General features: G+C 40.9%; 7 protein-coding genes across 7 annotated transcripts in view; 4 read left to right on the top strand and 3 right to left on the bottom strand.

Annotated features, from left to right (window-relative positions):
* LOC129738604 (tyramine beta-hydroxylase) overlaps window positions 1–5,776 on the top strand; it is a 65,526-nt gene extending 59,750 nt beyond the window's left edge. Inside the window, exons 2-4 of the mRNA XM_055729836.1 lie at window positions 3,256–4,526; window positions 5,000–5,187; window positions 5,256–5,776. Of these exons, the coding sequence (XP_055585811.1) occupies window positions 3,256–4,526; window positions 5,000–5,187; window positions 5,256–5,589 (1,793 nt within the window). The 3' untranslated portion in view covers window positions 5,590–5,776. The remainder of the gene's footprint in view (window positions 1–3,255; window positions 4,527–4,999; window positions 5,188–5,255) is intronic.
* A 3,025-nt stretch (window positions 5,777–8,801) lies between these two features.
* On the bottom strand, window positions 8,802–9,800 carry LOC129738877 (mediator of RNA polymerase II transcription subunit 8). The gene is made up of 2 exons (XM_055730192.1): window positions 9,517–9,800; window positions 8,802–9,453 (listed from the first exon to the last, which is right to left on the bottom strand). The coding sequence occupies exons 1-2, from the start codon at window positions 9,679–9,681 to the stop codon at window positions 8,860–8,862; spliced, it is 759 nt and encodes a 252-aa protein (XP_055586167.1). The 5' UTR covers window positions 9,682–9,800; the 3' UTR covers window positions 8,802–8,859.
* Window positions 9,801–12,497: 2,697 nt separating this feature from the next.
* On the top strand, window positions 12,498–13,252 carry LOC129751797 (glutamyl-tRNA(Gln) amidotransferase subunit C, mitochondrial). Its single transcript, XM_055747528.1, has 2 exons — window positions 12,498–12,931; window positions 12,994–13,252. The coding sequence occupies exons 1-2, from the start codon at window positions 12,615–12,617 to the stop codon at window positions 13,250–13,252; spliced, it is 576 nt and encodes a 191-aa protein (XP_055603503.1). The 5' UTR covers window positions 12,498–12,614.
* Window positions 13,253–13,254: 2 nt separating this feature from the next.
* Window positions 13,255–14,432, top strand: LOC129751791 (DNA polymerase subunit gamma-2, mitochondrial). The gene is made up of 2 exons (XM_055747516.1): window positions 13,255–14,044; window positions 14,100–14,432. The coding sequence occupies exons 1-2, from the start codon at window positions 13,255–13,257 to the stop codon at window positions 14,387–14,389; spliced, it is 1,080 nt and encodes a 359-aa protein (XP_055603491.1). The 3' UTR covers window positions 14,390–14,432.
* On the bottom strand, window positions 14,346–16,000 carry LOC129751787 (origin recognition complex subunit 5). The gene is made up of 2 exons (XM_055747505.1): window positions 15,317–16,000; window positions 14,346–15,253 (listed from the first exon to the last, which is right to left on the bottom strand). The coding sequence occupies exons 1-2, from the start codon at window positions 15,934–15,936 to the stop codon at window positions 14,449–14,451; spliced, it is 1,425 nt and encodes a 474-aa protein (XP_055603480.1). The 5' UTR covers window positions 15,937–16,000; the 3' UTR covers window positions 14,346–14,448.
* Window positions 16,001–18,878: 2,878 nt separating this feature from the next.
* LOC129739246 (NKAP family protein CG6066-like) lies at window positions 18,879–20,627 on the top strand. Its single transcript, XM_055730671.1, has 3 exons — window positions 18,879–19,407; window positions 19,463–20,335; window positions 20,399–20,627. The coding sequence occupies exons 1-3, from the start codon at window positions 18,983–18,985 to the stop codon at window positions 20,568–20,570; spliced, it is 1,470 nt and encodes a 489-aa protein (XP_055586646.1). The 5' UTR covers window positions 18,879–18,982; the 3' UTR covers window positions 20,571–20,627.
* Window positions 20,628–24,976: 4,349 nt separating this feature from the next.
* Window positions 24,977–27,123, bottom strand: LOC129739245 (gastrula zinc finger protein XlCGF57.1-like). Its single transcript, XM_055730670.1, has 3 exons — window positions 26,927–27,123; window positions 26,482–26,854; window positions 24,977–26,419 (listed from the first exon to the last, which is right to left on the bottom strand). Exons 1-3 carry the CDS (start codon window positions 27,041–27,043, stop codon window positions 25,089–25,091), a joined length of 1,821 nt encoding a protein of 606 aa, XP_055586645.1. The 5' UTR covers window positions 27,044–27,123; the 3' UTR covers window positions 24,977–25,088.
* Window positions 27,124–27,503: the final 380 nt, after the last annotated feature.

Here is a 27,503-nt window from a genome sequence, read left to right as displayed (position 1 = left end):
ATTGAGACTTACGGCATATTGGAGGGAAGCTCTTGATCTCAATATGAAGGAAAGAAGGGAATGAAAAGTAAGAATTGAAAAGTGAGAAGTAAGACATCAGAAGTGAAACGTGAGACGTCAGAAAGAGAATAGTTGAAGAGAGAAGTGATACATGAGAATTGAAACGTGAGAAATGAGAATTGAGACTTGAAAATTAAAGAGTGAGAAATCAAAAATGAAATGTTCGACATGAGAACTAGAACAAGAGAAGTGAGAAGAAGACGTGAGATATGAGAGGTAAGAAACTTCTCACTTCTCACGATCAACTTCTATGGCTAACTTCTAACTTTTCATTTCTCACAGCTTATGTCTCGATTTTCCACTTCGCACATTTAACTTCTCATGTCTCACTTCTCACTTTCCTTCAGCTTGAGGCCATGAGGGGTTCCTTTGATATGCCGCAAGTCATGATTTGAAAACCCACGGAGTATTTCATTATGGAAGCGACCAGTTCGGTCATGACCACGCCGCAATGCCCTCGAATGCTTCTCCTATGGATTTCCTGAATCTTGAGGCCAAGAGCTTTCTTCTCATATACCGCTTGTCTTGATCGGAGAACTTTGACATATTTTGTTCCACCCCCAATCGCATCTCCTGTGGATTCCTTCATGTAGAAATCAAGAGCTTTTTTCTCAAATGCCGCCAGTCTCGATCCGATAACTTTTAACATATTTCGTTACGGAACCGACGAGATTGGCCATGGCCGCGATCCAGTTGTAGTGAATTCTTGTTAAATTTATTTCAATCAATTTTTTTAGAATTTTCTTCCCGGTGATAAAAAAACACATCTTTTCGTGGCATCAAACGTCTTAAATCTACCCTTTTATTTCCAAAGCCTCCTATGACTATCACGAAAATGTTTTCATCGTGCTATCTAGTTTCTATCGACTTTTTACTCGCTCACGGTTTCAATAAGCACCTTTATAATTTCTTACTATCTCTTTTCCACTTTAACTGTACTACTTCCGAAATGGTACATGTAAGTTACGTTCAAAATGTACCTGTTATTCATTCTTCCCTGCATCTTAATTCAATCTTGGCTCACTGTTTTTAGTTCCTCGATTTCCTTCAGATCTTATGTATATTCATTGATTTTTCAAAATACATTTTCAACCTACATATTTTCCTCTGCTTTTAGAGCAAGTTCACTCGTGTTGGGAAAAAGCGGTAGAAATTTCGACACTTGTAGAGAATTTTGAAAATTTTGCCATGCGAAAACGATTTCAAGATCATTGAACGTTGATATTTTCTACAATACTGTTTCTATTTCAGCCGAAATCGAGCTTTTTTGCATCGCAGCATGCGAAAATAGAACACGTGTTCTCTAAATCAGTGTTCTCGATGATGATAATATTTCTTTAAGACCTTTTAACCTCAGAGGTCATTCGGGCCTGATCAGTGTTCTTGAATCGCTTATGGATTCCCTTCATTTTAAGGCCTTCTTCTCATATGCCACAAGTCTTGATCCAATAACTTGGACATATTTCGTTCCAGAACCGGCCAGATTAGCCATGGCCACTACCCAATGTCCCCGAATCGCTTCTCCTGCCATTCTCCCCTTCATTCATGTTGAGAGCTTTCTCCTCATATGCCTATAACTTTGACATATTTCGTTCCGGAACCAGCCAGATAAGCCATGGCCGCGACCCAGTGTCTATGAATGGCTTCCCCTATGGATTCTAAATTTTAGTTGTTTTTACTAAATATATGGATGATTTTTCAATACATATTTCTGTATGTGAAACATAAACTAAGAAGATTCTGTTAATAACTGAAAAAATATCAAATAGGTCCTTCAAACCGGATAAACGAACTGGAACCACGTATTTCTAAAGACATGTCTTAAAACATTTTAGTCACTTTTGATTCTTATTTTAAGGGGCATGCTCGGCGGAATGAAAAACTAGAGAGAATTTTTTGATTGATTGATTTATTTCTTTTTTAAAAGAATATGATAGAATAGTTCATAGACAGGCATTAGTGCGCCAATAGGAGAAAGCTTGATAAGTGTTAAAATTTTAGGCTAGTGGACATCTTGTTGAAAAGCTTCCATGAATTTTAATGCCTTTGCTCTAAAGGCTGAGAAACATAATTCCCATGTAAATCGACTTTTGTTTTCTTTAATCATTATAACTTTTGTGTGTTTTTTTTTGTAATTTTTCTTTTACTTTAAATTTTTTTGTAATTTTTGTCATTTTCGTCAGGACAAGACCACTTTCTTCATTACATGAGTTAAAAAAATTAATAAAATTTGGAATATCTTCCTGAATTTGGAATTTGAAAAATCTACCTGAATTTGAATCCAACTGTTATTTGTAAGGTCTAATAACTTATCAAATGCTCTAAACAGATCAAATCAGTTCATAAATTGAGTTACACGGTTCAAAGATTATAATTATGTGAAAATAGATTGGGCAATGTTGAACGTTTTCCTTCTGAGCCGTGAAAAGCAAAAAAAAAATCAGTATCTCTGGAGCCACCAGATTTGCTTCGATATACAAAATAAAGTTCCTCAAAATAAGTTTTAAAGAGCTCGGAATGCTTTTAAGATGTTTCGAAACTCTTGAAAGCCACAACAATTGCATTCTGCTTCGAAATCGTGGAAAATGCTCTAAAAATCTTCTCTCTGGAGCCACCTAATTCAAAGCTGAAGAAAAAGCGAAACTCCAAGCCACAATTAGAAGAGGGCAGTCCGAGAAGATTGAGCCTCTAGAATTCCGTCCCAGTCAACAAGCTTATGGCAGGGACGGGATTCTAGAGGCTCAATCTTCTAATGAAAGCTAAGGGTGTAAGAAACAAACGTTTACAAGGCAGCAACTCAGTGAAATAATGTTTAGAGGTTGCATTGGTTCGATTTTTGGGAAAGGCAATTTTTCCGAAAAAGAAAAAGCCCAAATAAAATCCTCAGATCTTGAAAAACCATAACATATTACAAATTGTTTTTTAACCGTACTGAAATGAACTATGCAACTATTACAAATATTTAACAGTGTTGATTGGTCCTTCGAGCCTGATTATTTTTATTGGGTAGCATATAACATAGTCTAACGTACGCCAAAAATTGGCATTCTGATAGGTTTACTAAAGTGAAGTCCCACAAGTAAACCTAATTCTGGTCCACAATAGACTGCCATTTAACTGACTTCAAAATTTTTGTTGAAAAAAACTGAAAAAAGTGTCTGATCATAACTAACAACTCATCTTCCTCTCCCGCAGACATCTCCTCGAACCAGATTCACAGCCTGAGTCTGGACCACCACAAGCTGCGGCTCACCTGGATGATGGACTGGTACCGGAAGGAGGTGCTGTTCCACGTACAGGACACCTTCCAGCACGGGCACTACAAATTTTTCGCTCTCGGCTTCTCTCCGCGCGGGGAACTGAAGCGCACCGATCTGTGCATATTCCTGACCGGGTCCGGGACTGGGTCGCTCTTCAACCAGGCGCTCGATACCTACACGTCCCGAGATTTCAACCGGATTTACCTGGACACCACCCAGAACTGTGACGTGATGCGCATCGACGAAACGTCGGTCGCGTTTAGGAGAAAGTTTGATACGTGTGATCCGCAGGATGTAGAAATCCATGGCGGAACAATGTACGCGGTTTGGATGCGGGGTAAACATGAGCTTGATATGTCCCAGAATTGGACTGTGATGCCTAAGATCGAGAAACATGACCAGGGAGTTTTGCCGGTGCAAATATTGCGTGCCGATACTATTGAAGTTCCGGAAAAACAGTCTACGGTGAAAAAGGTCGAGATTAAGCTGAATAAGGCGAAGATTCCTGCTGATGAGACTACGTACTACTGTAAGGTTCAGCGGTTGGAGTCTTGGCTTGCGAGTAAGAAACATCACATAGTAGAGTTTGAACCGATCATCAGTAACGAGCACCTGGTTCACCACATGGAAGTGTTCCAGTGTGTTTCCGACCCCGGCCACAAGATACCGCTGTATGAGGGAACTTGTGCGAATTTACCGGCCGAGGCGAAGGTTTGTAACAAGGTGATGGCTCTCTGGGCCATGGGTGCCAGTGCTTTCACCTATCCGCATGAAACCGGACTCCCGATCGGAGGTAAAGATTCCAATCCGTACATCCGGTTGGAGGTTCACTTCAACAATCCGGACCTGAAGGCCGGTGTCATCGATAGTTCCGGGATGCGAATCAAGGTGGTTTCGAAGCTGCGCAAATACGATGCCGCCATCATGGAACTGGGGCTGGAATACTCGGACAAAATGGCCATCCCGCCGGGACAGATTGCTTTCCCGCTGACCGGATACTGTATAGCCGAATGCACAAAGGTGGGCCTGCCGGAGTCCGGCATCACTATTTTTGGGTCCCAGCTTCATACGCATCTGCGAGGGGTGCGGCTCATGACCAGACACTTTCGCAACGGGAAAGAGCTGCGGGAGGTCAACCGGGATGATTTCTACTCGCATCACTTCCAGGAGATCCGGCAGCTGCGCTATCGGCCCAAAGTTTTACCGGTGAGTTTGGAACACGGATAAGGATTCAATTGTCTCGAAGCAAACTTAATTTTCAAAATAACAAGACAAGTTCTTGAACTTTCCTTCTGAGCATAGATGCCATTCTCCAGCGTATGTCTGAGAAACATATTCCAAATTGACACTCAAGGTCTGATTAGGGTGTTTTTTGTCTGAGCTTTCAGGGTGCGTCCATAAAAAGATAAAGATTTCATGAATTCATTGAAGGTCCCCGAAGAATTTATTCTATTCGGATGCACCTGATACAATAGCGGCTTGTATTTCATATTGACACTCAAGAGCGGGTTAGGGTTAATATAATAAATGGAATAGCTCGTTTTTTGCTTCTACATGTACATCATTCCGCTAGCAAATTGTTATTACTTTCTGGCTATCGATCACACGTTCCCTCTGCTATCGATTGCAATAAATGGTGGCGCGTTAAAGTTTATCTTTTTTCCTTTCCTCCTCCCCAGGGAGATGCTCTGATGACGACCTGCTATTATGACACCCGCGGCTACGAGACGGCCACCCTCGGAGGGTTTTCCATCAGCGACGAAATGTGCGTCAACTACATCCACTATTATCCGGCAACGAAACTGGAACTATGCAAAAGTTCCATCTCGGAAAAATCGCTCTACAACTACTTCAAGTACATGCAAGAGTAAGTCTTTTTTTTTTCGAAGGAAACACAATCATATTAATTGCTAAAAACTGTCCTCTAATCTACAGGGTGGAAAAGCAACCCGTCGATCCGGATGGGGCTCGATCGACCAACTATCGCGGCATTCACTGGACCCGGACGAGGGCAGAGCAGCTGTTCGAGTACTATCTTGAGGAGCCTTTGAGTATGCAATGCAACCGGTCCGATGGGTTGCGTTTCGAGGGATTTGACTGGGAGGGAGCACCGATAACGGAATTCAGTCCACCGAAGCCGAGCACGGATGCGGAGCTGGATGGACGTTGCTCGATTCCCTCGGAGCTGCACTGGTTCAAACCGCTGGAGATGGGCAAATGTGATGCCTTCCGAGATTGTATCTACGCCGAGGAGAAGATCAAGGAATAAACGCGTGGCGCGTTCAGGTCTTAAAATGTTGGAATTCTAAAAAAAAATTAGGACCTTTAACTCGTTTCAAATCCGGTATTTGAATGAGAAATTGTAATAAGTGAACTAAAAAAACAAACAAGTTTTCTGCACCAAATAGATTTTTTAATAAAAAAAAATATATCTCTTTGTAAAAAGTATCACCGAACATTGCGTTTCTTTTTTGGATGACAAGGTGTCGCTATTTAGGCGTTTCTATGTGTTGATCGAATACTTCGGACCGATCTTGAAACTGATCGGTGAGCTTTTTCATTAAAGTAATCGATATTAAAGCAGTCGCAGCACTGTAAACAGCTTGAAATTTTTCATGTAAATCACCCAATTAGAATACGCTAATAATTCCAATCAGTTTGTTTTCATTGTTTTCTACATAAAGTTAAATATTTAAAACGTACAGTACTCGACTATATAAAGTTCGCACTCGATATCAAAGTTTTTAAATCTGTATCTTTTCGCATAAGAAATATCAACTCAAAATATTCAGATTGGTCGTAAAGGATGCCAAATCCCTTGGCGCCAGGCACCCGCCTAAATAAACGCACTTAATAGATTAATAAATCAGATTTTTGAAAAACTTTCCTTAAAATTGTATATGTTTTTTACATTTCAGCATTATTGTAGTCAAAGCTAGTTTAATTTAGACAGTTTTGACAAATTTTGACAATTTTGAAATTTGAAGTTCCACTATCCATTCTAATTTTGACAATATTGACAATTTTTATATTTCGGACAGCTTTAATAAATTTCATAAATTAAATGACAAATTTGACATACAGTGAGCGAAATAAGAATAGCACCACTATGTGTTTTGCTTGTTAAAATATGAATGATTGAAAATTACTAAAATTTTCTTCCACAGTTTGTTCTGAATTGCTTAACGAATAAATCAAGCATAAGTTTACTTTTTTTGGACGTAGCAATTGGCGTTGAGGACCAAAAATGTGAAAAAAGGGTGCGAAATAAGAATAGCACCACTTGAGTTTTTCAACAAAAACAAGATTACTTTTTAAAATTTACTCTGTGAAAGTGAATAATAATGCTTCTACGAATTATTTGAATAGATTTTAGGAGTTTTCCAGAATTCCAAAGGTTTTCAAAGGTATTAAAAGGGGGTTTTAAGAGATGCTTCTCTAACGTTTAGGAATTTGATAATTGAGCTTTAAAACTTTATCAAACTGCTTGATTTCTTCATTAACACTCATAAGAATGATGCAAAATGATGAAACATAGATTTGAGGCTGAATTTGAATCCAAAAAGCAGGTTGGAATTCAAAAGTAGTAATGTTTTTAAATAATCAAACACTATTTTTCTAGTTTTAAGTCATAGATGGCAGCACTATCTTGCCATTTAACCAAATTCATGCCCATTTTCGAATATCCGGGATTAATTAGGGTGTGCTGGATGATTTTGGTCAAGAAATAAATACATGTACCGTGTGAACGCTTTGGAAATTCTAAGATCACTAAATCCAAAAAAAAATTAGAATTGCATCAAGGTCACTAGAAGTGAATTTTTTGGACCGATTATCAGAATAAAGTTATACTTTGCGATGGAGCTTGATGGACCAGACGGCTAGCAGTATTATTGGTATGATTTGCAATTGAATCGGAAGTTGAGATGAGCAGGGATTTTGGCGATTGTTCATTTTTGTGCTGGTGATTCTTTTGCAAACCCGGAAAAGCTTTCTGCAGCGTGAACTTCCACAAAACTGTGATGGGAAAATAGCTCAAAATGATGAATATGGGCCTAAATAAACCTGGAAAATCAATATTGAGACTAAATTTGGTTTTAACTGCAAGATAGTGCTGCCATCTACGACTTGAAACTGTAAAAAAGTGTGGTTTACTTAACCAAATCGAAGTTTTTGATTTCAAACCTATTTTTTTCTGATTCAAAATTAATCTCGAATATTTGTTTCATCATTTCACGTCATTCTAATGAAGAAAAGTAAGTAGTTTGGTAAAGAATTACAGCTCAAATAACAAATTCCTTAACGCAAGAGGAGCATCTCTTAAAACCCCCTTTTAATACCTTTGAAAACCTTTGGAATTCTGGAAAACTCCTTAGAATGCAGTTATCTATTCAAATAATTCGTAGAAGTCATAGAAGCATTATTATTCACTTTTACACAGTAAATTTTTTAAAATAATCTTGTTTTTGTTGAAAAACTCAAGTGGTGCTATTCTTATTTCGCACCCTTTTTTCACATTTTTGGTCCTCAACGCCAATTGCTACGTCCAAAAAAAGTAAATTTATGCTTGATTTATTCGTTAAGCAATTCAGAACAAACTGTGGAAGAAAATTTTCGTAATTTTCAATCGTTCATATTTTAACAAGCAAAACACATTGTGGTGCTATTCTTATTTCGCTCACTGTATTTAAAAGCTTTGAAAATTTTGATAACTTTTGACAATTAAAAGAGATTTTTCTTTTAGAGTTTTGACGGCCTTAACAATTTGGATAATTATGACAATTTTGGCAATGTTGCCTATTTTGTCAATTTCCTTAGGATTGTCAAATTTTCAATGTTTTTTTCTCAGGAATTTTTGAAACCATTTTTTCAATTTTATCAAAATTTTCAATGTTTTCTACTTTTTCGATTTTGTTAGTTTTTTTTATCGTTTCTATCAATTTTGTAAATTTTTCCTATTTTGTTAATTTTTCCAATTTTGTAGTTTTTTGTGTAATTTTATGGCAATTTTGTAAATTTTACCAATTTTTTGAATTTTGTAAATTTTGTCAAAATTTTAATTTTTCCAATTTAATTATAAAGTCAATTTTGCTGATTTTGTCATTTTCTCAATTCGTTCAATTTTGCAAATTTTATATGTGTTGTCTATTTTGTTATTTTGTCGAATTTGCCTTTTTTATCATTTTTTAAATTTCTACAATGTAGTAAAAAAAATTGACTTGAAATTTTTTTTATAATAAATAGAAATTTCTTTATAAAAATGTGTTTCAATTTTTAACTATACATGAACTAAATTCTAAATTGTGGCCAAATTTGGAGAAAAAAGACTTAGTTTACTTGAGAGTGGCCCATAACTTATACCCAAAGTGTTCCGAAATAGAAACTTTGCAATCCTAAATACCGACCAGATTCATTACCGAATAAACAATTTTTTAAGACTTTAGTTTAAAGTTTTCGACACACTTGAGAAACCGATTTAGTTCATAGTTATAAGATAATTTTATTCACATTACAAAGAGAAACACACAAAAATATAAATCTATCGATAGGGATGCACCTGGTTGGCCGATTTGATATTTGTTTTGATCCCGGAGGGCATCTTGCCCAGGGGCCCAGCTCCGGACGGCGAAACGGCACTCATGGGCGATGCCTGCCGGATGGCCGGAGGAATCATAATGCCACCACCTCCGGGCACCCCACCCGGTCCCACCGGCATGGTCAGACTGTTACCCAGCCCGACGGCGGCAACCAGCGCCTGGGTATCGGCCATGGAACTGGTCTGCTGAATTCCCGGCCGGGAGGAAGCTTCCGAGTCCCATTCTTCCTTCGCTTTGCTGACAATGTCCCACACATGCGAGATGACCTTGGTGTATTGGGCCACCTGTTTCATGGCTGTTTCCGTCAGTAGATTGCTGGCTTTGGCCTCGTGGGCTGCCATCCGAGATTCAGCACCGGGATCCGGTTTGGTTCTAAGATAATCCGGTACCAGGTCATGCGAAAACACAGGGATTCGGCCTTCCGTTAGTTGCAGAAGACTTTCATTACGTTCCGGTGTCAGCAACAGCGGAAGAACAGTCAAATTCCTGAGGGGAGTTCCAATTTCTGACGAAAGGATTTTCGCTAAACCGGTTAGCTGGAAATTTCAATAAAAGTTATTATCTAAAATTAGTTAATAGTAAAAGAAGTAACAACATACATGACTGGAAATCAGCGCGAAGTTATCCAGAAACGTTGGCCAATTAATCGTTTCGTATTCCGTTTCCAGCCGGTGGATCATGGCCCCGATCGAGTGCTTCAGATCGTTCAGCCGGCTCAGGATGGCTTCCAGCAGCATGTCCAGCTGCTTCTCCTCGCGCTGCATGATGGAACGAAGCCGAGAGTCCGAAATTTTTGCGACTTTTTGAGGAAATACTGTGAAAAGCTAAATGAAAGCGATTTTTATAAGTAAAATTTCACAGATGTTTACGGTTTTCTGCGGTATGTTTTGATTTTTGAAGTCTGCTTCAGTAGAGCTGGGCGAAATTGAAAAAATATCGACAAACGTTTTTCGTAGCAATCCGCCTTGCCAGGTAAATTTTTTGACGTTTCGGAGTTACGAGTGTTTTTCCGAGCCGAACTGCCTACTACGATTCAGTTTGTTATGATTTTTTTGTTTACACTTTCAATTACCACAGGTTTTATCGAACAGATAAAATGGAATTGAAACGAAATGCACTGAGAAAAAAACTCTTGTATTATTGATTTTTTTTTTCCTATATAGTTCAATAAATCGATATCATAGATAAATAGATCGTTTAATTATTTTTTTTTGCATCATTTTTTTTTTTTTAGAAAAGAAGGAAGATGTGTGGGGCACAATGCCACCGACCGCAATGCATTGGTATACGTCTATATCAAGTACAGTAATCGCGCGTGGGTTCTCGTATACAAGCAAACGTGAGCACTCTGATGTACAAGCCGTAACATCAGCCCCTTCAGGGTACCAGCATTTGAACTGCCCAGTCATGTGTCCCGTGGTTTGTGACGCGCTTGTGCTTCGGGTGATTTCCCGCACGTAAATTGATATTGCACAGTTGTCAAAACATTAAACAGCTGTTTTTGGGTGAAAGCAAAACAGTTGAAATAATGAACGGGAAAATGATTATTGCCGCGATTTTGAACCTCTCAGCCAAGCAAAATCGTACTATCTGCTGTCCAGTGCAATCCGGACACGAAAAACGGCAATCCGGATGTAAAGAACCGAGTGAAGAAATCCAGAAGGGAGAACAAAATGACAGCTGCATGTAAACATTGCGCTCGTTCTCACGCACACCTACGTATGGAATAACTCGAAACCCGAAAGTCGTTTTTTATTCGGACGGTTCCAGAGCCAAATCCGGAATGAAAAAAAATACGCCATAAGTATTTTTTTCGATTTCAATTGTTTTTGTCATTTTTGTCAAACTTGCCATATGTGTCATTTTTGACATTTTTTATTTTTCATTTTTGTAGTTTTTGTCATTTTTGTTTTTTTTTTGTAATTTTTTTTCATTTTTGATTTTTTTTTTATTTTAGTCATTTTTTTCATTTTTGTTATTGTAATTCTTTTCATTTCTGTCATGTTGGTCATATCTGTTAAGAGAGTTTTTTCTTTTTTTATGCAAGATTTTTAATCATCTCTGAAACTTCTTCTGTATGACCGTTTTGACTTCCTTACCAGTTTTTGGTAAACTATACTGCCCCTATTCGCATATGAGTCCCATGTGCATTTTCATCGTTTTTGAGCTATCGATGGAAAACGCTTCTCTGTGCTCAAATTTACCTATAAAACAAGTTTTTGTTCGAAGTTTGATCCCAAAATATCGAAAAAAATATGACCCCTGATGTGTCCCATGTGAAAAATATTCGCATATGAGTCTCATGACAAAAATTCAGCGCCAGAGCTTACAATTGAAGGAAAAGATAGATAGAAAATGAAGTAAATCAATAATTTAATGCTTAAAACATTAATTAACATAAAACGTATAGTGAAGAAATTATTCCTAAGAAATTTGGTTCTTAGGCACAAAAAAACATTAATAAGTAACTGGTAACCAAAATTATTTTTTCGACAAAAATCAACCGACAAACAACGTTCGTGGATAATTTCGACGATCTAATGTGTGATCGGGTGGGTGGTATTTGAAGTGTTGTTTCGGTAACAAAATAACAAACTTTTTTCAATACTTTTTTCTATATGCTCAACAATATCAATAACACTGTTTTCGTTTATTACCTAGGAAGATGTTCCCGGAAGAAATCTCCTTCTTTGTCTCGAATCCAGTAGACTTTTGGTCGTTGTTATCTACGTATCCGTAACACACATTGAATTAAATGATGATTATGTATGATAAATTCGCAGCAATTCCGCACGAATGAAAACAAAGTTTTGGATAATCACTGGAAAACACATCCCACTTGGCGAATAAACCTTGATTGAAATCAGTTTGGAATCAAGATCTTTCGATAACTTTCTTCTGTCATCAAAAAGAATGGTAAACAAATGAAAATTTTTTTTTAGAAAAGTACTTGCCACTTGCCGATAACTTTAGCACCAGAGACTCATTTGCAAATAATCTAAGAATAATAAGAATATTTGCACATGAGTCACATGAGTGTTTTATTGAAATTTCTCCGTAATTATTAGTTAGTATTAGCGCAAAAGTAAACAGAAGTATTCTTTGAAGTGTGTTCTATCCGAACTATTGATAGGTTTCGCCAACAAATGATCTATACGATTGTTTTAATGAAAACAAGTTTCAAACTTTACAAGCGTTTTTCTCGGTTTGCAGTTTTTATACATGGGACTCATATGCGAATAGGGGCAGTATAGGCCGTTATCAGCAGATTTGACTATTTCCAAAATTATTTGACAAAAACCTGAAAATTTTGAGAATTTTGACGATTATGATTGAAAATTTTCTCAATGTAATTTGACAAATTTTCTTTGGAAATGTTGAGAAGTCTAGAATTTTTCGTTCAGCTAAATCTTGTTGTTATTCACGAAAACATAAACCTGATAACCTTTTTTCAATTTCATTTTATAGCAAAAATGCTTAAAAACAAACAGTAATGGATTATAAAATTTACTAGAGTTTTTCATTCAGTGTGAGTATTCAAAAAATATCGATTCCTGTTATCAAATCTAGGGTGCCATTAACGCAAAAATCATTTTTATCTCGTTGCGTGAAAATTATCACTTTTCAAAACAAAAAGTTCCGAGTTTCGGATTTTGGTCGGTTCCTGGCGAAGCAGAAATTTAATCCGTTGCATGTCATGTTGAGCGCGTTTATCCGTAGTCCCGCTAGCGTCCGTGGTGTCCGTCCTTTGAATTGGAGCTGTAGTTTTTCATCCGGACATCCAGCCAAAGTTGTCCGTGATTCGACGGATCAACAATCGGAAGAAAAAACGGAGGAAAGTTCGCCACCGAAGGTAGACTGGAACCGGTTACGATTTCCCAGCAAGGTACCGCAGCGACCACATCTTTCCGAGTTCGACCGGAAGCTACGGGAAAATCCACCGCCACGGGTGACCGTAGATGAAGCTACGGTACAGCTGCTGGAACGGCTGTCGCTAGTGGATCTGGACAGCAAGTGAGTTGGTTACAATTAACTTTGAAAGATGAGAAATATTGTTTTTTTTTTTAATTTTTTAGGGAAGCCCACAAAACGCTGGAGGATTCAATCGAATTCGCATCGCGAATTCTGAGTATTGATACCGAGGGAGTGAAACCGCTGTACACGGTTCTCGAGAACCAGCGACTGGTGCTGCGGGAGGACTCGGTAACGGATGGTAATATCCGGGAGGACGTCCTAGCGAATGCTCGCATAAGCGAGGAGGATTACTTCGTTGCGCCACCGGGAAATATTCCTCTGGATCAGGAGGGCGGTTCGTCGAAGACGAATCGCGATTAAGAATGTCTAAGCTGTTGAGAACCGGAAGTGGTCCGGTACCGTTTCGACAACTCTTGGAAACATGTAGGAATAGTAAGTTTTTAGGATTAAATTTGATGGGCGATGTTATTGGAAATTTTCTACCAAGTCCGATCGGTAGAATGTTGAGGAACAATATTCGGGAGGAATTTGTTCAGGGTGGATCAGGAACGCCGATCTACGAGGGAAGTTCCAGTCTAACGTTTGAGAAGAATTTGAATTTTGCAAAGGAAACGTTCAATACGACTGTTCCTTTTGGCATAACTTTGGAGGAAAGTTTCTTCAACAAAGAAATTTTTTTGAATGAGGTCATTCAATTGCAATTGGACAAACGGTCGCAGCTGAGTTGTACTTATTTGGTGAATCCGGGTGTTCAGAACGAGTTCATGTATAAAACTCAGCGTCAGCGAAAGATTTGGTGGATGCGTTTTGCATGTGATCCCGGGAGATATTTTATTTCGGACACCCGAACGGAACCGGAAAGCAAAGTGCAATCTGTATGGATCAAAGCTCGCTATGGAGATGCAGAAATCGAGCTGGAACAGCTTGAAATGATTCCAAGTGGAGCAGCAAGGGAAATTGTTGGCGATTTTCAAGTAAAAGTCGGCAGATCAACTAAAAAAATAACACCAAGCCTTGTCAGAGTAAAGCAATGCCTGGAACTGGCGACGCTCCAGGTTGTTCTAGACGCGCTGGATGTTTCCGATAAGGACTGCATTCGTATTCATCGAAAGTTGGCACCCTACAAATGTGGCATCATTTGCTCGACCGATGGTAATAAGAGAATTTTTACTTCGAAACAAGTTCATCTAAAAATTTTTCCTTTCAGATCCAGTACAACTTAACGAGCTACAAGACCTAGCCAAACATCTGGGCAACGTGCTTCGCAAATCCAGCCTCACAGTGTTGGACTGTTCGAATCAAAACGGAAGTTCGGATCGATCTGCGGCTAAAAGATTCAGTCATCTAGATTCCATAGGAGTCCCTTACTGTTTGATTCTCCGGGAGCAAAGTCTTCAAAACGGTCTGCTGCAGTTGCGCTCTCGAGACACAACCCTCAGTGAAACGATTCACATTTCAGACTTGCCGAATTATTTATTGAAAATTATAACTAACTAGTAAAGTGTAGGAAAACGAAAAATAAATTAGAGAAGAAGACTTACCCTACTGTATAGTCTCTAAAAGAAATCACACAAATACTGGCGCACGTTGAAGCCCACCATTTTACCGATGTGCATGATGAAATCCATTCCGACGGTGCACTGGAGCCGGGCATTTCCCTCAATCATGCTTCCTTCGCCAGAAGCAAAGACCAGGAACTTCAAATGTATGAGCGTCGAGATCTGAGCCAAAAGATTGCACGTCAGACCCACTTTGTCGTCCAGAATGGCGTAGAAAATTGCCAGCAATCGATCGATTGTGAACGATTTCGGTCCCAACTGGGTGGCCATTTTCTCCGAAACTTTAGCCTTGGCATTGACCGTCTGCAGTCGCTTCTTCTGCTTTCCGTGATTCTTCATAAACAGCCTTTTATCTTCTTTAGCCGCATTGTGACTCGCCAAATAGGCTGCGATTAGCAAATACTTGGCATAAAACGGTAGTTCCAAATTCTGAGCCAATCGCTTCATGGTTTGCACGTGCTCGACCGATTCAGGGGCCGCGGCATCAACTGGCTTCAGCAGATCTTGATTAACATTGCCCATTCGCATGTAGATGGTGCCAAGGGCAAGTTTCATGGTTTTGGAAATGTGTCGCCACAGTTTGGTGACTTCATCTGGACCAATCGTTCCTTCCAGCACCGGTTCACAGTACTTTTGAAAGCACTCGAATGATACCAGCTGCAGCTCCTTTAAGTCTCGACAAACTTTGAAGAAAACGTTCAGAAATATGTTCAGATAGTTTTCGTAAAAGTCCTTCGAAAGATTGTCTAGAACCTTGAGCTGTTTTTCGATTACTTCCTCCGAAGTGTCTTTTTTTGGGTTCCTAGAAAAATAATCAATTTTAATATTAAAATTTGTAGGTATATAATTCCAGTAGGTAACTTACTCAACGTCTGCTTTTATCTGATCCCGCACCCTACAGTAGTCGTTCATCATGATGGCCATAATTTCCTTCTTGGTATATTCGGGAGCGAAAATCTTCACCACCGGCGAAAACCCGGTCCTAACGTAATACTTTTCAAACGGCAAATCCGACACCAACAGAACGGAAATGTTTAGCCCAGTCACTTCCGGCAACCGCAACAACATCGGAAGTACATTGTGTTCCATGTCCCTTATTCGTTCGGCATTTTCCAACACAATCACGTACCCATAGCCATCCTCTAGCTTCTGCAGTTGCTTCACGAACTCCTTCATACTATCGACGGTGGCCATCGATGCATACCCATTCGATGCACACGGAACGTGGCCCACCAGCCTATTCAGAATCCCTTCAAACAGGATTTTATTTGTGTAGCACTCGATAGCATTTAGCAGCGCATATTTCGTGTCCGGCAGACGGGCTAAAAATTCTCTGAGAATCGCACTTTTTCCCGTTGATGTGTGTCCATAGAAATACACCGCCGGAGGAAACGGATCCCCGTCGCCGTACAGCTGATAGAGGCGCCGTACCACCGATTCCCGGCACGGGTAACGATCGTTGATTTGTTTCACAATTTCGTTCATTTTGCGAAAGCGATTTTTGTTTTTGAGCTAACGAAAATTGTCGCGCGCCTTTTCCAAATTTTATCTGAACTGTGCGTGAACGTACTCCACACACGCTTGAAGATGCCTACTCGAATTTAAGATAAGGGAAATGCAAAACATTTTAGGTAAATTAAACATCTTTTCAGAACAGAAATCGATATTTTTCAAGTCGCCCAGCTCTAATTACACTGAATGAAAAACATCAATCAATCTCAAACAGAACAGAAAAAAGTTTTTTTTTCGAGTAAAACAAAATTTTTGCAATCAAGTTTAAACTTTTTTTATTTTTTTCTAACTCAATATTATGGTTATATTTAATGATTTCAAAGGTTCAAACTAAAAGAGCCGATAGTAAAAAAACTACTAAGTACAAATTACGGTTTAAACATGAAGAAACGAGCAAAATAAAGATAAAGAATATAGATAATTCCAGATATAAATATCATATCATGCCAGACAAAAAGTCCAAAAATTATGAAAATTACAAAAGAAAATCAAAAATAACACAAACGAAAAGAATTGACAACATTTAGAAAACAACAAAAAATGGCTGAAATATCAAATTGAAAAAAATTACTTAACAAAAATCAAATACTAGAAAAATGACAAAAATGACTGTTAGAGTTTGTACTTTTTTGATCCCCTTCCCTCCATATGTCACATATCGTAACGCTTCTTCAACGTAGCCCCCCTCTATGAAAACTACGTAACGCTGATAATTACCACCCCCCCCCCCCCCCTCCCTATCTTCTCATCATCATGGTGGGAGAACCGAAATAAATAAAACAGTTCTATCAGGTTTTAAAGAACGAGACCATCAAAAATAACATCTTTCAACCGTTCTCCATCGGTTCCACCCCGCATAAATCAGTATTATAAAATAACGATTGCCATTATCTTCTTCCTAAGACACACGAAAGATTAGCTTTATAGTTTTGGATTATTAATGTACGATTAAGGTAGTCTTTTTTCCATGAAATGGAATCGTTTGGACGCACTATATGATACAGCGAACCGGTCGTTAAGTAGAGTAACCATTCATTTTTTTTGCTTTTTTCCTTATCCAAATTGTAGCTAAACGATAGATGCTATCGTTATTTAATCTTCAATTTCATGTTTCCCTAACGCTACAGCTGATCTTCTGAAGATCTTTTAACAATAAAAAATTATAAAAGGTACCTTCTATCTTCCATTATTAATATTCCGATTAAATTAAAAACATTAGGATTTTTTCACAACTGTTTATTAGACATTTTTCCAACAATATTGTTGTTCAGATATAACTGACACATATAATTTTCACAACCGAAATTTCAGGTTTCGAGCAGCCGAGTGCTTCTGCCAGGTTTTGTCCTTCAGCTGCAATTTCATCGTCTCCTCCTTCGGAAGCCGCCCCAACATTTTTTTTTGTCCGCTCCATGATTTTAGAGACACCTTTGTTGCTCCACCGCTGCTCTCCAGCCAGCAACGTTTCCTCCAACTTTGCCTAAGACGGCAGGCCTGCGAGACACCTGTCTACCTGCGCCTGAAATAAAATTATTCATTTTTAGAAAAATTAGTTATTAACAATAAAAGTCGGTGTACTCACCCTCGCACAACCGGAACCGGCGCTGTCGGCTACTGATCCCTTGCTACGTCGGAACCGGTGCTATTGCCTGCCAGACCGGCTTAAAACAGTTATTTTTGCGAAAACTGTGCCGGGAGAGGATTTTTTCCGGCACAAATTCGGCCACGTGTGATTCAACAGCAGAAAAATTTTGGGCGCGTTGCTAAAATAATCAATTTTATTTCATGATTATTAATTTTATCTTCCAAGAACAATATTTTATCTTATCGGCGCGTTGCTAAATTACCCATTTAGTTTCTTTAAAGATTAATCTTATCTTTTAGAAATAGTTTTAACTCGTTTCTAGCGAAGGCACATTAGCGATGACCCAAAAGAAATTCTAACTATTAATATTATCAGAACCGAATAATTCGAAAGATTTATAGTATGGTTTCCTGCTATGCGGGACTATATCACAAAAATAAGATAAAAAACGAAAAAAAGATTTTTCACGTTCATTGTCACGTGAAGTAAATAAGCCTTAACATAAAATACATAAAATTACAAAAAAGTCAATTGTCAAATGTCAAGTCTTAAGACCTCAAAAATGAAAATGACACAAAAAGACAACAATGACAAATTAGAAAAAAAAAATTGCCAAAGTGTCACTCTACAAAAAAGACAAATGTGTCAATAATTAAACAAATAACAAAAATTGTCTTAAATGACACAAATAACAAAAATGACAATATTGATAATGTGGTGCGGACACCACACAGAGAAGAAGAAGAAGAAGACAATATTGACAAAAAAGATTTAAAAAAAGTAAAAAAAACATAAATATAAAAATGACAAAAATTACTAAATGAATAAAAATAACAATTGCAAAAACGACAAAATGAAAAAGAAATAACAAAAATGAAAAAAAAAAACACAATAAAAACCAAACGTTAAAAATGACAAAGATGAAAATAATGACAAAAATTGACAACACAAAACCAAAACGACAAAATTTATTTTTTCATAGATTTTATTTTCGTATCTGGTCATTTTGTTATTTCTTTCGTATTTTTTGTTTTTTTATGTTTATATTTGCGATGTTTGATTTTCGTTATTTTTGTCATTTGTGCCTTTTGTAATTTAGGATTTCAACATAGCTCATAGTGAATGAGATTGTTGGCGATTGAAGGTAAAATTTCATTACTTACAACCCAATTATTTTTTCTGTTCTGTTTAAATAATTTATTTTAGTACATGTACTAAACGCATCAATCAACATATACATTTACTTCAGTGTATACAAATGAGCTCCTCGGATGTGAGTTCCACGTGAGTCCCGTGAGTCTCCTAAAAAGAACTCACCACATACTTTTTGTTTGTTTTGCAATTTGCAAGGTTTTGCAGAAAAGTTTTGCTTTTTACGATTACCCGCGCCAGTTATTTCAATTTTTCCGTAAAAATTAGCATTTTGCAAACGAAATGCCCAGCCGCAGTCGGTCACGGGACCGGGACCGGTACCGGAAGAAGCCCGAACATAAAAAGGAAGACCACCGACGAAAGAAGAATCGACGTTCCCGCTCGAGCAGTTCCGATTCAAGTGGTAGCAGTAATAGCAGCAGCAGTAACAGAAGCATTTCCGTAAGTAAAAGTAAGAACCGTAATAGAAGAGATAGATCGTCTTCGGATAATCGAAAGGAACGGCGCCGGAGGCGCGAATCCGATTCACAGTCTCCGATCAAACGGCACCAGGAGCATCGGCGGCGCCGGGATGAAACTCACCGGGATAGACGACGGTCTACATCTCCGAGGGACAGTAGAAAAACTCGTCGATCGCGATCTCGAGAAGACCGACGGCATGAAGTTCGGAAAGAAAACCGAAGATCCAAATCACGAGAAAGATCAAAGTATAGATTTAGAAGTTTTTAAAAAAACTGTAATGTATGACTCACTTTTTTACAGACGCAGATCCCGTTCAAGAAGCACGGGAATAAAATACAGGGAGGAAGACGCTTCCAATGGTCCAAGCACAAGCGGGTCACATTACCGACAAATGGAAAACGGTAACGCAGGAGGAGAGTCATCGCAGTCCGGTGGCCGAGGTGGAAAGTGGGAGCACGATATGTACCAGGAGCGACAATCGCGTCGGGATGCGGATCGAAGCTTTAGACCCGGGGGAAGATTTGGCCAGGGAGGCTCCGTTAATGTTGACTTTATGGAATCGAGACGTTTGCAGCGGGAAGTCATCGGAGAAGAGGGTGCTCCGATTATTTGGGCAGAATCCCCCTCTCCAAGGGCTTCCTCCGAAGATGAAAAGGAAACTAAGGCGAATGATAAGAAAATAAAGTCAAAAAAATCTTCTAAAAAGAAAAAGAAAAAAGGAAGCGACAAGAAAGACAAAAAGAAGAAAAAATCTTCTAAAAAGATGAAGAAAAAAGATAAAAACTCAAAGAAGAAAAAGGCGAAGAAGGCTTCCTCCTCGGAGGATACAAGTTCGCCTTCCTCCAGCTCGGAAAGTTCCGGCGAAGAAGACGAGTGGGTGGAAAAATCGATGGCCGAAAAAGCGGTCGCTGGAAGTTCCGGCGGTTTGGTTATGGCCGAGAGTGCTTCGGGAGGAAAAGATATGGAAAACGAAGATGGCGTTGTGGGTCCGATCAAAACCAGTGGCAATCTTAATCAGAAAGATTTCGGCCGAGCACTGTTGCCCGGCGAGGGTGCTGCGATGGCTGCTTACGTTACCGAGGGTAAACGAATTCCGCGGCGTGGAGAGATCGGGCTTACGTCGGATGAGATAGCTCGGTTCGAGGATGTTGGCTACGTTATGAGCGGTAGCCGGTAAGTTGCATCTTCCTCAATGGTTTTGTAAAAATGATTCTAAAAATGTATATCTTTATTTAGACACCGACGCATGGAGGCGGTGCGTATTCGTAAGGAAAATCAAATCTACTCGGCCGACGAGAAACGTGCCCTGGCGATGTTCAGCAAGGAAGAGCGGCAGAAGCGGGAGAACAAGATACTTTCGCAGTTCAAGGAGATGATCAGTGCCAAGCTGGCTAGCGACAAGCGCTAAGTGGACCAGGTTTGTGTAATAACTTATCCTAATTATATGACTGTATGTGAGTAGAAATTTTTCTGACTGTTTTGGATGGAATTCTTCGAACTGTTAATTCCAATTTGTATGCTTCCTCTTAGTTACTAGAGGGGAACTGGTTGATTTTTCATATTTTATCTACTCAGCGTTTGAACTTTTGTAAAACTTATCTACCTCTTTGAATCAAAGTGTTACTTCCTTCAAATGTAAGAATACTGGCAGCACGATTTAGAACACGGTTAAAAACCTTGCAATGGTCCAGCGTTATGTGCTAACTGACGTTGTCGATTTTGAGCAGAAAGACCAGATTTACAGTCAACCCAACAGTGTGGTTGAGAAAATTCAGAAAAAAATAGCTTAAATCCACTTTGACGACTTCAACGCAAAGTTTGGCTCCGATAATCAGAACCTTGAGCGGCGCCATGGTCTAGGACAGATGAGCTGAAACGGAGAGCTGTTTGTAGGACGCAACGACGACATGGCCGAATAGAGAATCAAATTTACCACATCTGCATCTGAACGGAAAATGGAAAAGAGCCTTCTCGATGTCCGAAACAAACGAAGCGTCGACATTGCATCTGACCATTATCTCGTCGTTTATAAGATACGACTGATTGTGAAACAGTTGAAGAACAGTGGAATGGAATCAAGAATGATTTGATCACGATGAACAATGCCACTCTCAATAAAATGTTTGGAATAAAAAGTGAATGGATGTCGGATAAAACCTGATGAAGGATGTTCGATGATCAAAGAGAGGCAAAAGGCCATTCGTTTCCGAAACTTACTTACTTACTTAATGATCCCGCGCCGATCCTCCGGTGCATAGGGCCGTGGTAAAAGACCTCCACTGTTGACGATCCGGAGCCAGCGTCTTCACCTGGTCCCAGTCAAGATTCTCGTCGACAGTTCGGATTTCAGCGGCTAGGCTTCGCCGCCACGAGTTTCTGGGCCTGCCTCTTCTTCGATGACCTTCTGGATTCCAATCTAGCGCCTCTCTGCAAATCTCGTTTTCATCTTTTCGCAGCGTGTGCCCAATCCATCTCCACTTACGTTCCCGAATCTCGATTTCTAGCGCCCTTTGATGACACCGGCGATGTAGTTCCTCATTCGAGATCCAGTTGCCAGGCCACCAAGCGCGGATGATGTTCCGCAGGCAGCGGTTTACAAATACTTGCAGTTTTCGCGTCGTCACCGCATATGTGCACCAAGTTTCGCACCCGTACAGCTATACGGATTTGACGTTTGAGTTGAAGATTCGGATTTTTGTTCGTAGAGAGATCTGGCGTGACCGCCAGATGTTTCGGAGACTCGCAAACGCAAATCGGGCCTTTCTGATCCGGGTTTCGATGTCTTTCCTGGTACCGCCATCAGGCGTTATCTGGCTACCAAGATACTGGAAGCACTCCACTTTCTCAACTTGTTGCCCAGCTACCATGAAACTGGAGGGATTTCCTGTGTTGGTCTCCATCGACTTGGTCTTTCCGACATTGACTTTGAGACCTGCTGCCTTGGAACTTTCAGTGAGGTCGTCGAGTTTGCTCTGCATGTCCGGTTGTGTTTGGGCGAGCAAAACAATATCATCAGCCAGGTCAAGGTCGTTTAGTTGCTCCATTGTTAAAGGATTCCACGGCAATCCTCGGTTCGGTGCACAGTCGATCGATCCAGTCAGAATCTCATCCATTACGATGAGGAAAAGTAGCGGTGATAAGATACATCCTTGTCTCACTCCAGCAGTTACCGGGATTGGTTCGGACAAGACACCATCGTGCAAGACCTTGCACGAAAATGCCTCGTATTGTGCTTCGATGAGATGGACTAGTTTCTCTGGGACCCCTCGTCGCCTTAGAGCCGCCCAGATGTTTTCATGATTAAGTCGGTCGAATGCTTTTTCGAAATCAACGAACACCAGCAGAAGAGAGTCCTGGAATTCGTTGATTTGTTCCAGTATGATTCGTAGCGTTGTGATGTGGTCCACACATGATCGTCCGGATCGGAATCCAGCTTGTTGCCGTCGGAGTGTAGCGTCGATTTTCTCCTGGATCCTGTTCAGGATCACTTTGCAGAGTACTTTGAGGGTTGTACAGATCAACGTTATGCCTCGCCAGTTACCGCACTCTGTCAGGTCTCCTTTCTTCGGGACCTTTACGAGGACACCCTGCATCCAGTCGGCCGGGAATGTTGCAGTATCCCAGATGTCAGCGAAAAGACGGTGCAACATTTGTGCTGACAGGGCAGGGTCGGCTTTCAGCATTTCAGCAGGGATGCAATCGATCCCAGGTGCTTTGTTGGATTTCATGTTTTTGATTGCCGCTTCTGTTTCAGCCAGCGAGGGCGCTTCCGAGTTGACGCCATTTATGCGACTTACTGTTGGCGCTTCAAGCTGCGGGTTCTGTTGGCCATCGCTATTCGTGACTCGGAAGAGTTGTTCGAAGTGCTCAGTCCATCGTTTGAGCTGATCTGTTCGATCGGTCAATAACTGACCTGCTCGGTCTTTCAGCGGCATTCTTGCATTAGTCCTTGCACCACTGAGGCGGCGAGAAATGTCATAAAGTAATCGGATATCTCCATTGGCGGCGGCTCTTTCCCCCCCTTCGGCTAGGGAGTTTGTCCAGGCTCTCTTGTCTCGTCTACAAGCTCGTTTAACTGCCTTTTCCAGCTCCGCATATCGTAAGCGGGTGGCTGCTTTGGCTGACCCGGTACATGCCTGTTCAAATCCGACTTTCGCCTTTCTCCGATCATCGACCATCCTCCAAGTTTCATCCGACATCCATTCACTTCTTCTTCCACAAACTTTACCGAGAGTACCATGGCTCGTCGTGATAAAGGCATTCTTGATTCCACACCACTGTTCTTCGACTGTTCCGTCTGTCGGCAGCTCCGAGGCTCGGAATTCTAGCTGTTCAACGTATGCCCTTTTCACCTCTGGATTCTCCAACCGGCGGACGTCGTAACGACACCCGACTTTCTCCTCGCGCCGTTGGACACGCGCAACTCTCAGTCGTATCTCGCCAAGGACGAGGTGATGGTCAGATGCAATGTCTGCGCTTCGCTTGTTGCGGACATCAAGAAGGCTCCTTCTCCATTTTCGGCTGATGCAGATGTGGTCAATTTGATTTTCTGTTCGGCCATCTCGGGATACCCAAGTGACCTTATGTGCTGGTCGATGGGGGAAGAGCGATCCACCGATCACCATGTTGTTATTGCCACAAAATTCTACAAACAGCTCTCCGTTTTCGCTCATCTGTCCTAGGCCATGGCGCCCCATGATGCGCTCAAGGTCTTGATTGTCGGAGCCAATCTTTGCGTTGAAGTCGCCCAAATGGATTTGAATGTCACCCTTCGGAATTCTCTCTACCACGCTGTTCAGTTGACAGTAAAACTGCTCTTTCTCCTGCAAATCGGCAACATCAGTTGGCGCATAACACTGGACCATTGTAAGGTTTCTAACCCGTGTTCTAAATCTGGCTACGATTATTCTTTCGTTTATCGGTTCCCATCTAATGAGGGCCGCGTAGGCCTGCGGGCTTAACAGGAAACCAACTCCTCGTTCCCGAGTAGCATGTTCTCCTCGTATGCCAGAGTAAAGCAGGACTTGCCCGGATTGTGTCTTGTGTTCTCCAGTATTAGGCCAACGGACTTCGCTCAGTCCCAGAATTTCAAGCTTGAGGCGGCTAGCCTCTCTAGCCAGTTGTTCCAGTTTGCCTTGTTGGGCAAGGGTTAAAACGTTCCAAGTTCCAATTCGTGTCCGTGTTTTCATGCTAAAAGTCGTCGCCAAAGTTCCAGGTCGGTCATTTCTTTCGGATTCCGTAACAAGTTATGAATCGGGAGCAGTAGGTTGTTAGCCTAAAGTCCCTATCCCGCGATGGGGCTGCCATCTTGGACTTAGCTGGCGGGAGCCGCATTTCATAAATTCAGCCGCTTGCTGCAAGACAGACGCTGTTTGAGCCGCCCCTGACCTGGAGAACAGACGCTCGGTTGTTGTTGCACGCCGCCCCTGACCTGGGGAACAGACGCGTGCGGCCACCTTCTCAGTCTGCATGCGACCAAAGCATCCACCGGGGTTGGGTGCCCGATCTCCGCTTAGGTTACTCGCACCCCAGCCGGCACCGCGGGGAGGTAGAGATAGGAGTTGTGAATAAGAGGTGATATGACCACTATGGGGTCTCGTGTTGCACATTATCCACCGTTTACCAGCCGAAAACCGTTTCCGAAACGCGGAACTGAAAAAGGCAGTAAAACGAGCTTCAAGATTAGACAAAAGAGCCAGGATAAACTTCCTATCCGAAAAGGGAGCAAATGCCGCCTCCAATGGAGATATCCGATCACTGTATGACATTTTTCGCCACCTTTGTGATGCAAGGACAAGGACTATTGCTAGAGTGCCACCGAAAGACCGAGCAGGTCAGCTATTGACGACGTGATATTTAATCAAAAACTCCGGGATACAATTAACAAGAATACTTTAATTAGTGAACTCTATCTCGAGCGCTCTGTTTAAACACTTTTCTCCTTGCCAACAGTTTGACAGTCATCCTTTGAAAAGTAATCCTCCACACTATTGACCCCCGGACTTTCCGCCTCCTCCTCGTCTCCTTCGACGATCACTGTGAGCGCCCCAATCTTGATAATCTTCCCGCTCGGGTGCGCCTTCAGGTGCCGCTTGATAGCATTGGAATCGTTCAACTTCTTGCCCTCGCACAGCCGGCACTGATACGGACTAGCCTCGGAATCCCCATGGATGCGCATATGAATCGTCAGGTTGCTCCTCAGGGCAAACGATTTCTTACAAACGGCACACTCGAAAGGTTTCGCACCAGTGTGCAGAAGCTGGTGCGCCTTCAAGTGGTTTAACTGCCGGAAGGTCGTATCGCAGGTGCCGCACTTGTAAGGTCGTGCGTCGGTGTGCGTTAACATGTGCGTCTTGAGCGACGATTCGTAGCCAAACTTTTTGTGACATTCTGCGCACTCGTACGGTTGCTCCTTGGTGTGACTTCTCAGGTGAACCTTCAGATGGGCCATGATCTTGAAGTGCTTCCCACAAAAACTGCACTCTATCTTGAAATCGGTGTGCATTTGTTTATGAGTTCTCAGCGAAAGTTTGTTGGAGTATACTTTTTGACAAATGTCGCACTCGACTGGATCGTAAGGCTCGGAATTTTTCGGCATGCTCACTTTTAAGTGCCGCTTGAGGTGCAGATCTAACAACTTTTTCGATTTGAACTTCTTCTGGCAGACTTCGCAGTCGAAATTTTTGTCCTGCACGTGGGTGCTGTGGTGCGTCTCCAGAATCGTTTTCTGTGAAAACTCTTTCCCACAGAGATCACAAACGAAAGGCTTCTCGCCCAGATGGGCACTTTTCACATGCCTTCGGAGATTCCTTGAACTTGTGTAGGTATTCGGACAACTATGACACTGATAGTTCCTCTCGCCGGTATGAATTACTTCATGACCTCGCAAATGAGTTTTCCTGGAGAACCAACGATCGCACTGGTCACATTTGTACCGCCGATTTCCATGCGATTTGATGTGTATATGCAACATGGTACACTTTTCGAAACCTTCTCCGCATGTTTCGCAAAAGAATTTCTTATCGCCATAGTCCCCAAGGGCTGGCTTCATCTCCAGCTCTTCCATTTCGATTTCCTCCCCAATTTCGTCGAGAGAGTCGTGTTCTTCCACAATACCATCACTGAGATCATCATCGCCAGCGTAATGCTCTTCGAGTTTTCTTTCGACGATTGTTTCCCCCAGATAGCCTTCGTAGTCGACATCTTCGACCTGGACCGGTTCATAAACTATGGCAACGGAACTTAACCTATCATATTCTAAAATAAGAGAAAAAAAACAAATAAAAATTTTGTTACAGAACTGATACAAACATTTTAACCTTCAAAAATTAAATCCTGTGTGTCCTCGACTTCTTCTAAAGCTTTCTCCTCCTCGGGTTTTTCAACTAAAATCGCCGTTTCCTCATCAACCAAACAATCTACGCCTTCCAGCTTCAGCACAGCTTCCTCAAACGGAACTGGAGAACCGTCGTCTCGCTCTTCCGTCTCCTCCACAACGGAAACGATTAACCTCGTTTCTAGCCCCCCTTCAGCATCATCTGCATGGAGCATTAACTGTTGCTGCAGCTTCCGCAAATCGTCCTGTAGTTTCTGTTCGGCTGCTTCGCAGCGTAACAAAAATTCATATGCCATGGCCAGCTTGTTGACGCATTCGAGGCAGATGCAGTGCGGTAGCAAATCATTCTCCTGAATCTGTTCCTCCACAAAAAAGATCATTCTTCTGAGCAACTTTTAAAATCGAAAATAAACAATGGATTTATTTACCCGTATTGTGGTCAGCGAAGTGAGTTTGTGCAGCACCGGCAAGTTGAGCTCAAGCGTTAAGTCGCAAAGCTCCTCTTGGGAGGCACAAATCCGGCAAATCGTTTGAAATAGATCCATTTTTTCCTTGAAAATTAATTTGTACCGACCATATTGGAACGAGTTTGGAAAGCAGAAATTATGCACTTCTTGATGTTTGTAAATATTGACCATATGCACATCATGCAGTGCATTTGTGCATACGAGCACTCACATGTGATCACTCAAACACTGGAAAAAATATTCGATTCTTTTAAAGAACACACTTTATTTGGTAATAGTTTTATTGCGTTCGAAGTGATAACTTGAAATTTATTTTTTAACCCATTTCTTCCTCGAAATAAATGATTTTTCGTAAAAGTCTTAACTTTTAAACCTAAAAACAGTATAAATTTTCAAATTAGGTTTTCCAGTTCCTCTACAGCATTCTATTGTGATGATTGCGAACACTTTTTTTTGCAAACAATTGTAGAAAATCACGTTGATCAGTCTAATGAGACTTTTTTTAAATAGTTAATGCCATTTTTTGTAACAGCATCGA

The sequence above is a fragment of the Uranotaenia lowii genome, chromosome 1, assembly GCF_029784155.1.
Source record: "Uranotaenia lowii strain MFRU-FL chromosome 1, ASM2978415v1, whole genome shotgun sequence".
NCBI classification, from domain to species: Eukaryota; Metazoa; Arthropoda; class Insecta; order Diptera; family Culicidae; genus Uranotaenia; species Uranotaenia lowii.
The sequence above is the reverse complement of the archived record's forward strand: the minus strand, read 5'-3'. Positions and strand labels throughout refer to the sequence as shown.

Excerpts from the sequence above, each read along its gene's own strand:
- LOC129751787 (XM_055747505.1), bottom strand. The coding sequence starts at position 15,936 with ATGAACGAAATTGTGAAACAAATCAACGATCGTTACCCGTGCCGGGAA. Across the intron at positions 15,254-15,316 it reads CAGATAAAAGCAGACGTTGA|GAACCCAAAAAAAGACACTT; the intron begins GTAAGTTACCTA and ends TTATTTTTCTAG.
- LOC129739246 (XM_055730671.1), top strand. The coding sequence starts at position 18,983 with ATGCCCAGCCGCAGTCGGTCACGGGACCGGGACCGGTACCGGAAGAAG. Across the intron at positions 19,408-19,462 it reads AAATCACGAGAAAGATCAAA|ACGCAGATCCCGTTCAAGAA; the intron begins GTATAGATTTAG and ends ACTTTTTTACAG. Across the intron at positions 20,336-20,398 it reads TACGTTATGAGCGGTAGCCG|ACACCGACGCATGGAGGCGG; the intron begins GTAAGTTGCATC and ends ATCTTTATTTAG.
- LOC129751797 (XM_055747528.1), top strand. The coding sequence starts at position 12,615 with ATGTTGAGCGCGTTTATCCGTAGTCCCGCTAGCGTCCGTGGTGTCCGT. Across the intron at positions 12,932-12,993 it reads CTAGTGGATCTGGACAGCAA|GGAAGCCCACAAAACGCTGG; the intron begins GTGAGTTGGTTA and ends TTAATTTTTTAG.
- LOC129738877 (XM_055730192.1), bottom strand. The coding sequence starts at position 9,681 with ATGCAGCGCGAGGAGAAGCAGCTGGACATGCTGCTGGAAGCCATCCTG. Across the intron at positions 9,454-9,516 it reads TCGCGCTGATTTCCAGTCAT|CTAACCGGTTTAGCGAAAAT; the intron begins GTATGTTGTTAC and ends TGAAATTTCCAG.
- LOC129751791 (XM_055747516.1), top strand. The coding sequence starts at position 13,255 with ATGTCTAAGCTGTTGAGAACCGGAAGTGGTCCGGTACCGTTTCGACAA. Across the intron at positions 14,045-14,099 it reads CATCATTTGCTCGACCGATG|ATCCAGTACAACTTAACGAG; the intron begins GTAATAAGAGAA and ends TTTTCCTTTCAG.
- LOC129739245 (XM_055730670.1), bottom strand. The coding sequence starts at position 27,043 with ATGGATCTATTTCAAACGATTTGCCGGATTTGTGCCTCCCAAGAGGAG. Across the intron at positions 26,855-26,926 it reads CTTCGCTGACCACAATACGG|ATTCAGGAGAATGATTTGCT; the intron begins GTAAATAAATCC and ends GTGGAGGAACAG. Across the intron at positions 26,420-26,481 it reads ACAGGATTTAATTTTTGAAG|AATATGATAGGTTAAGTTCC; the intron begins GTTAAAATGTTT and ends CTCTTATTTTAG.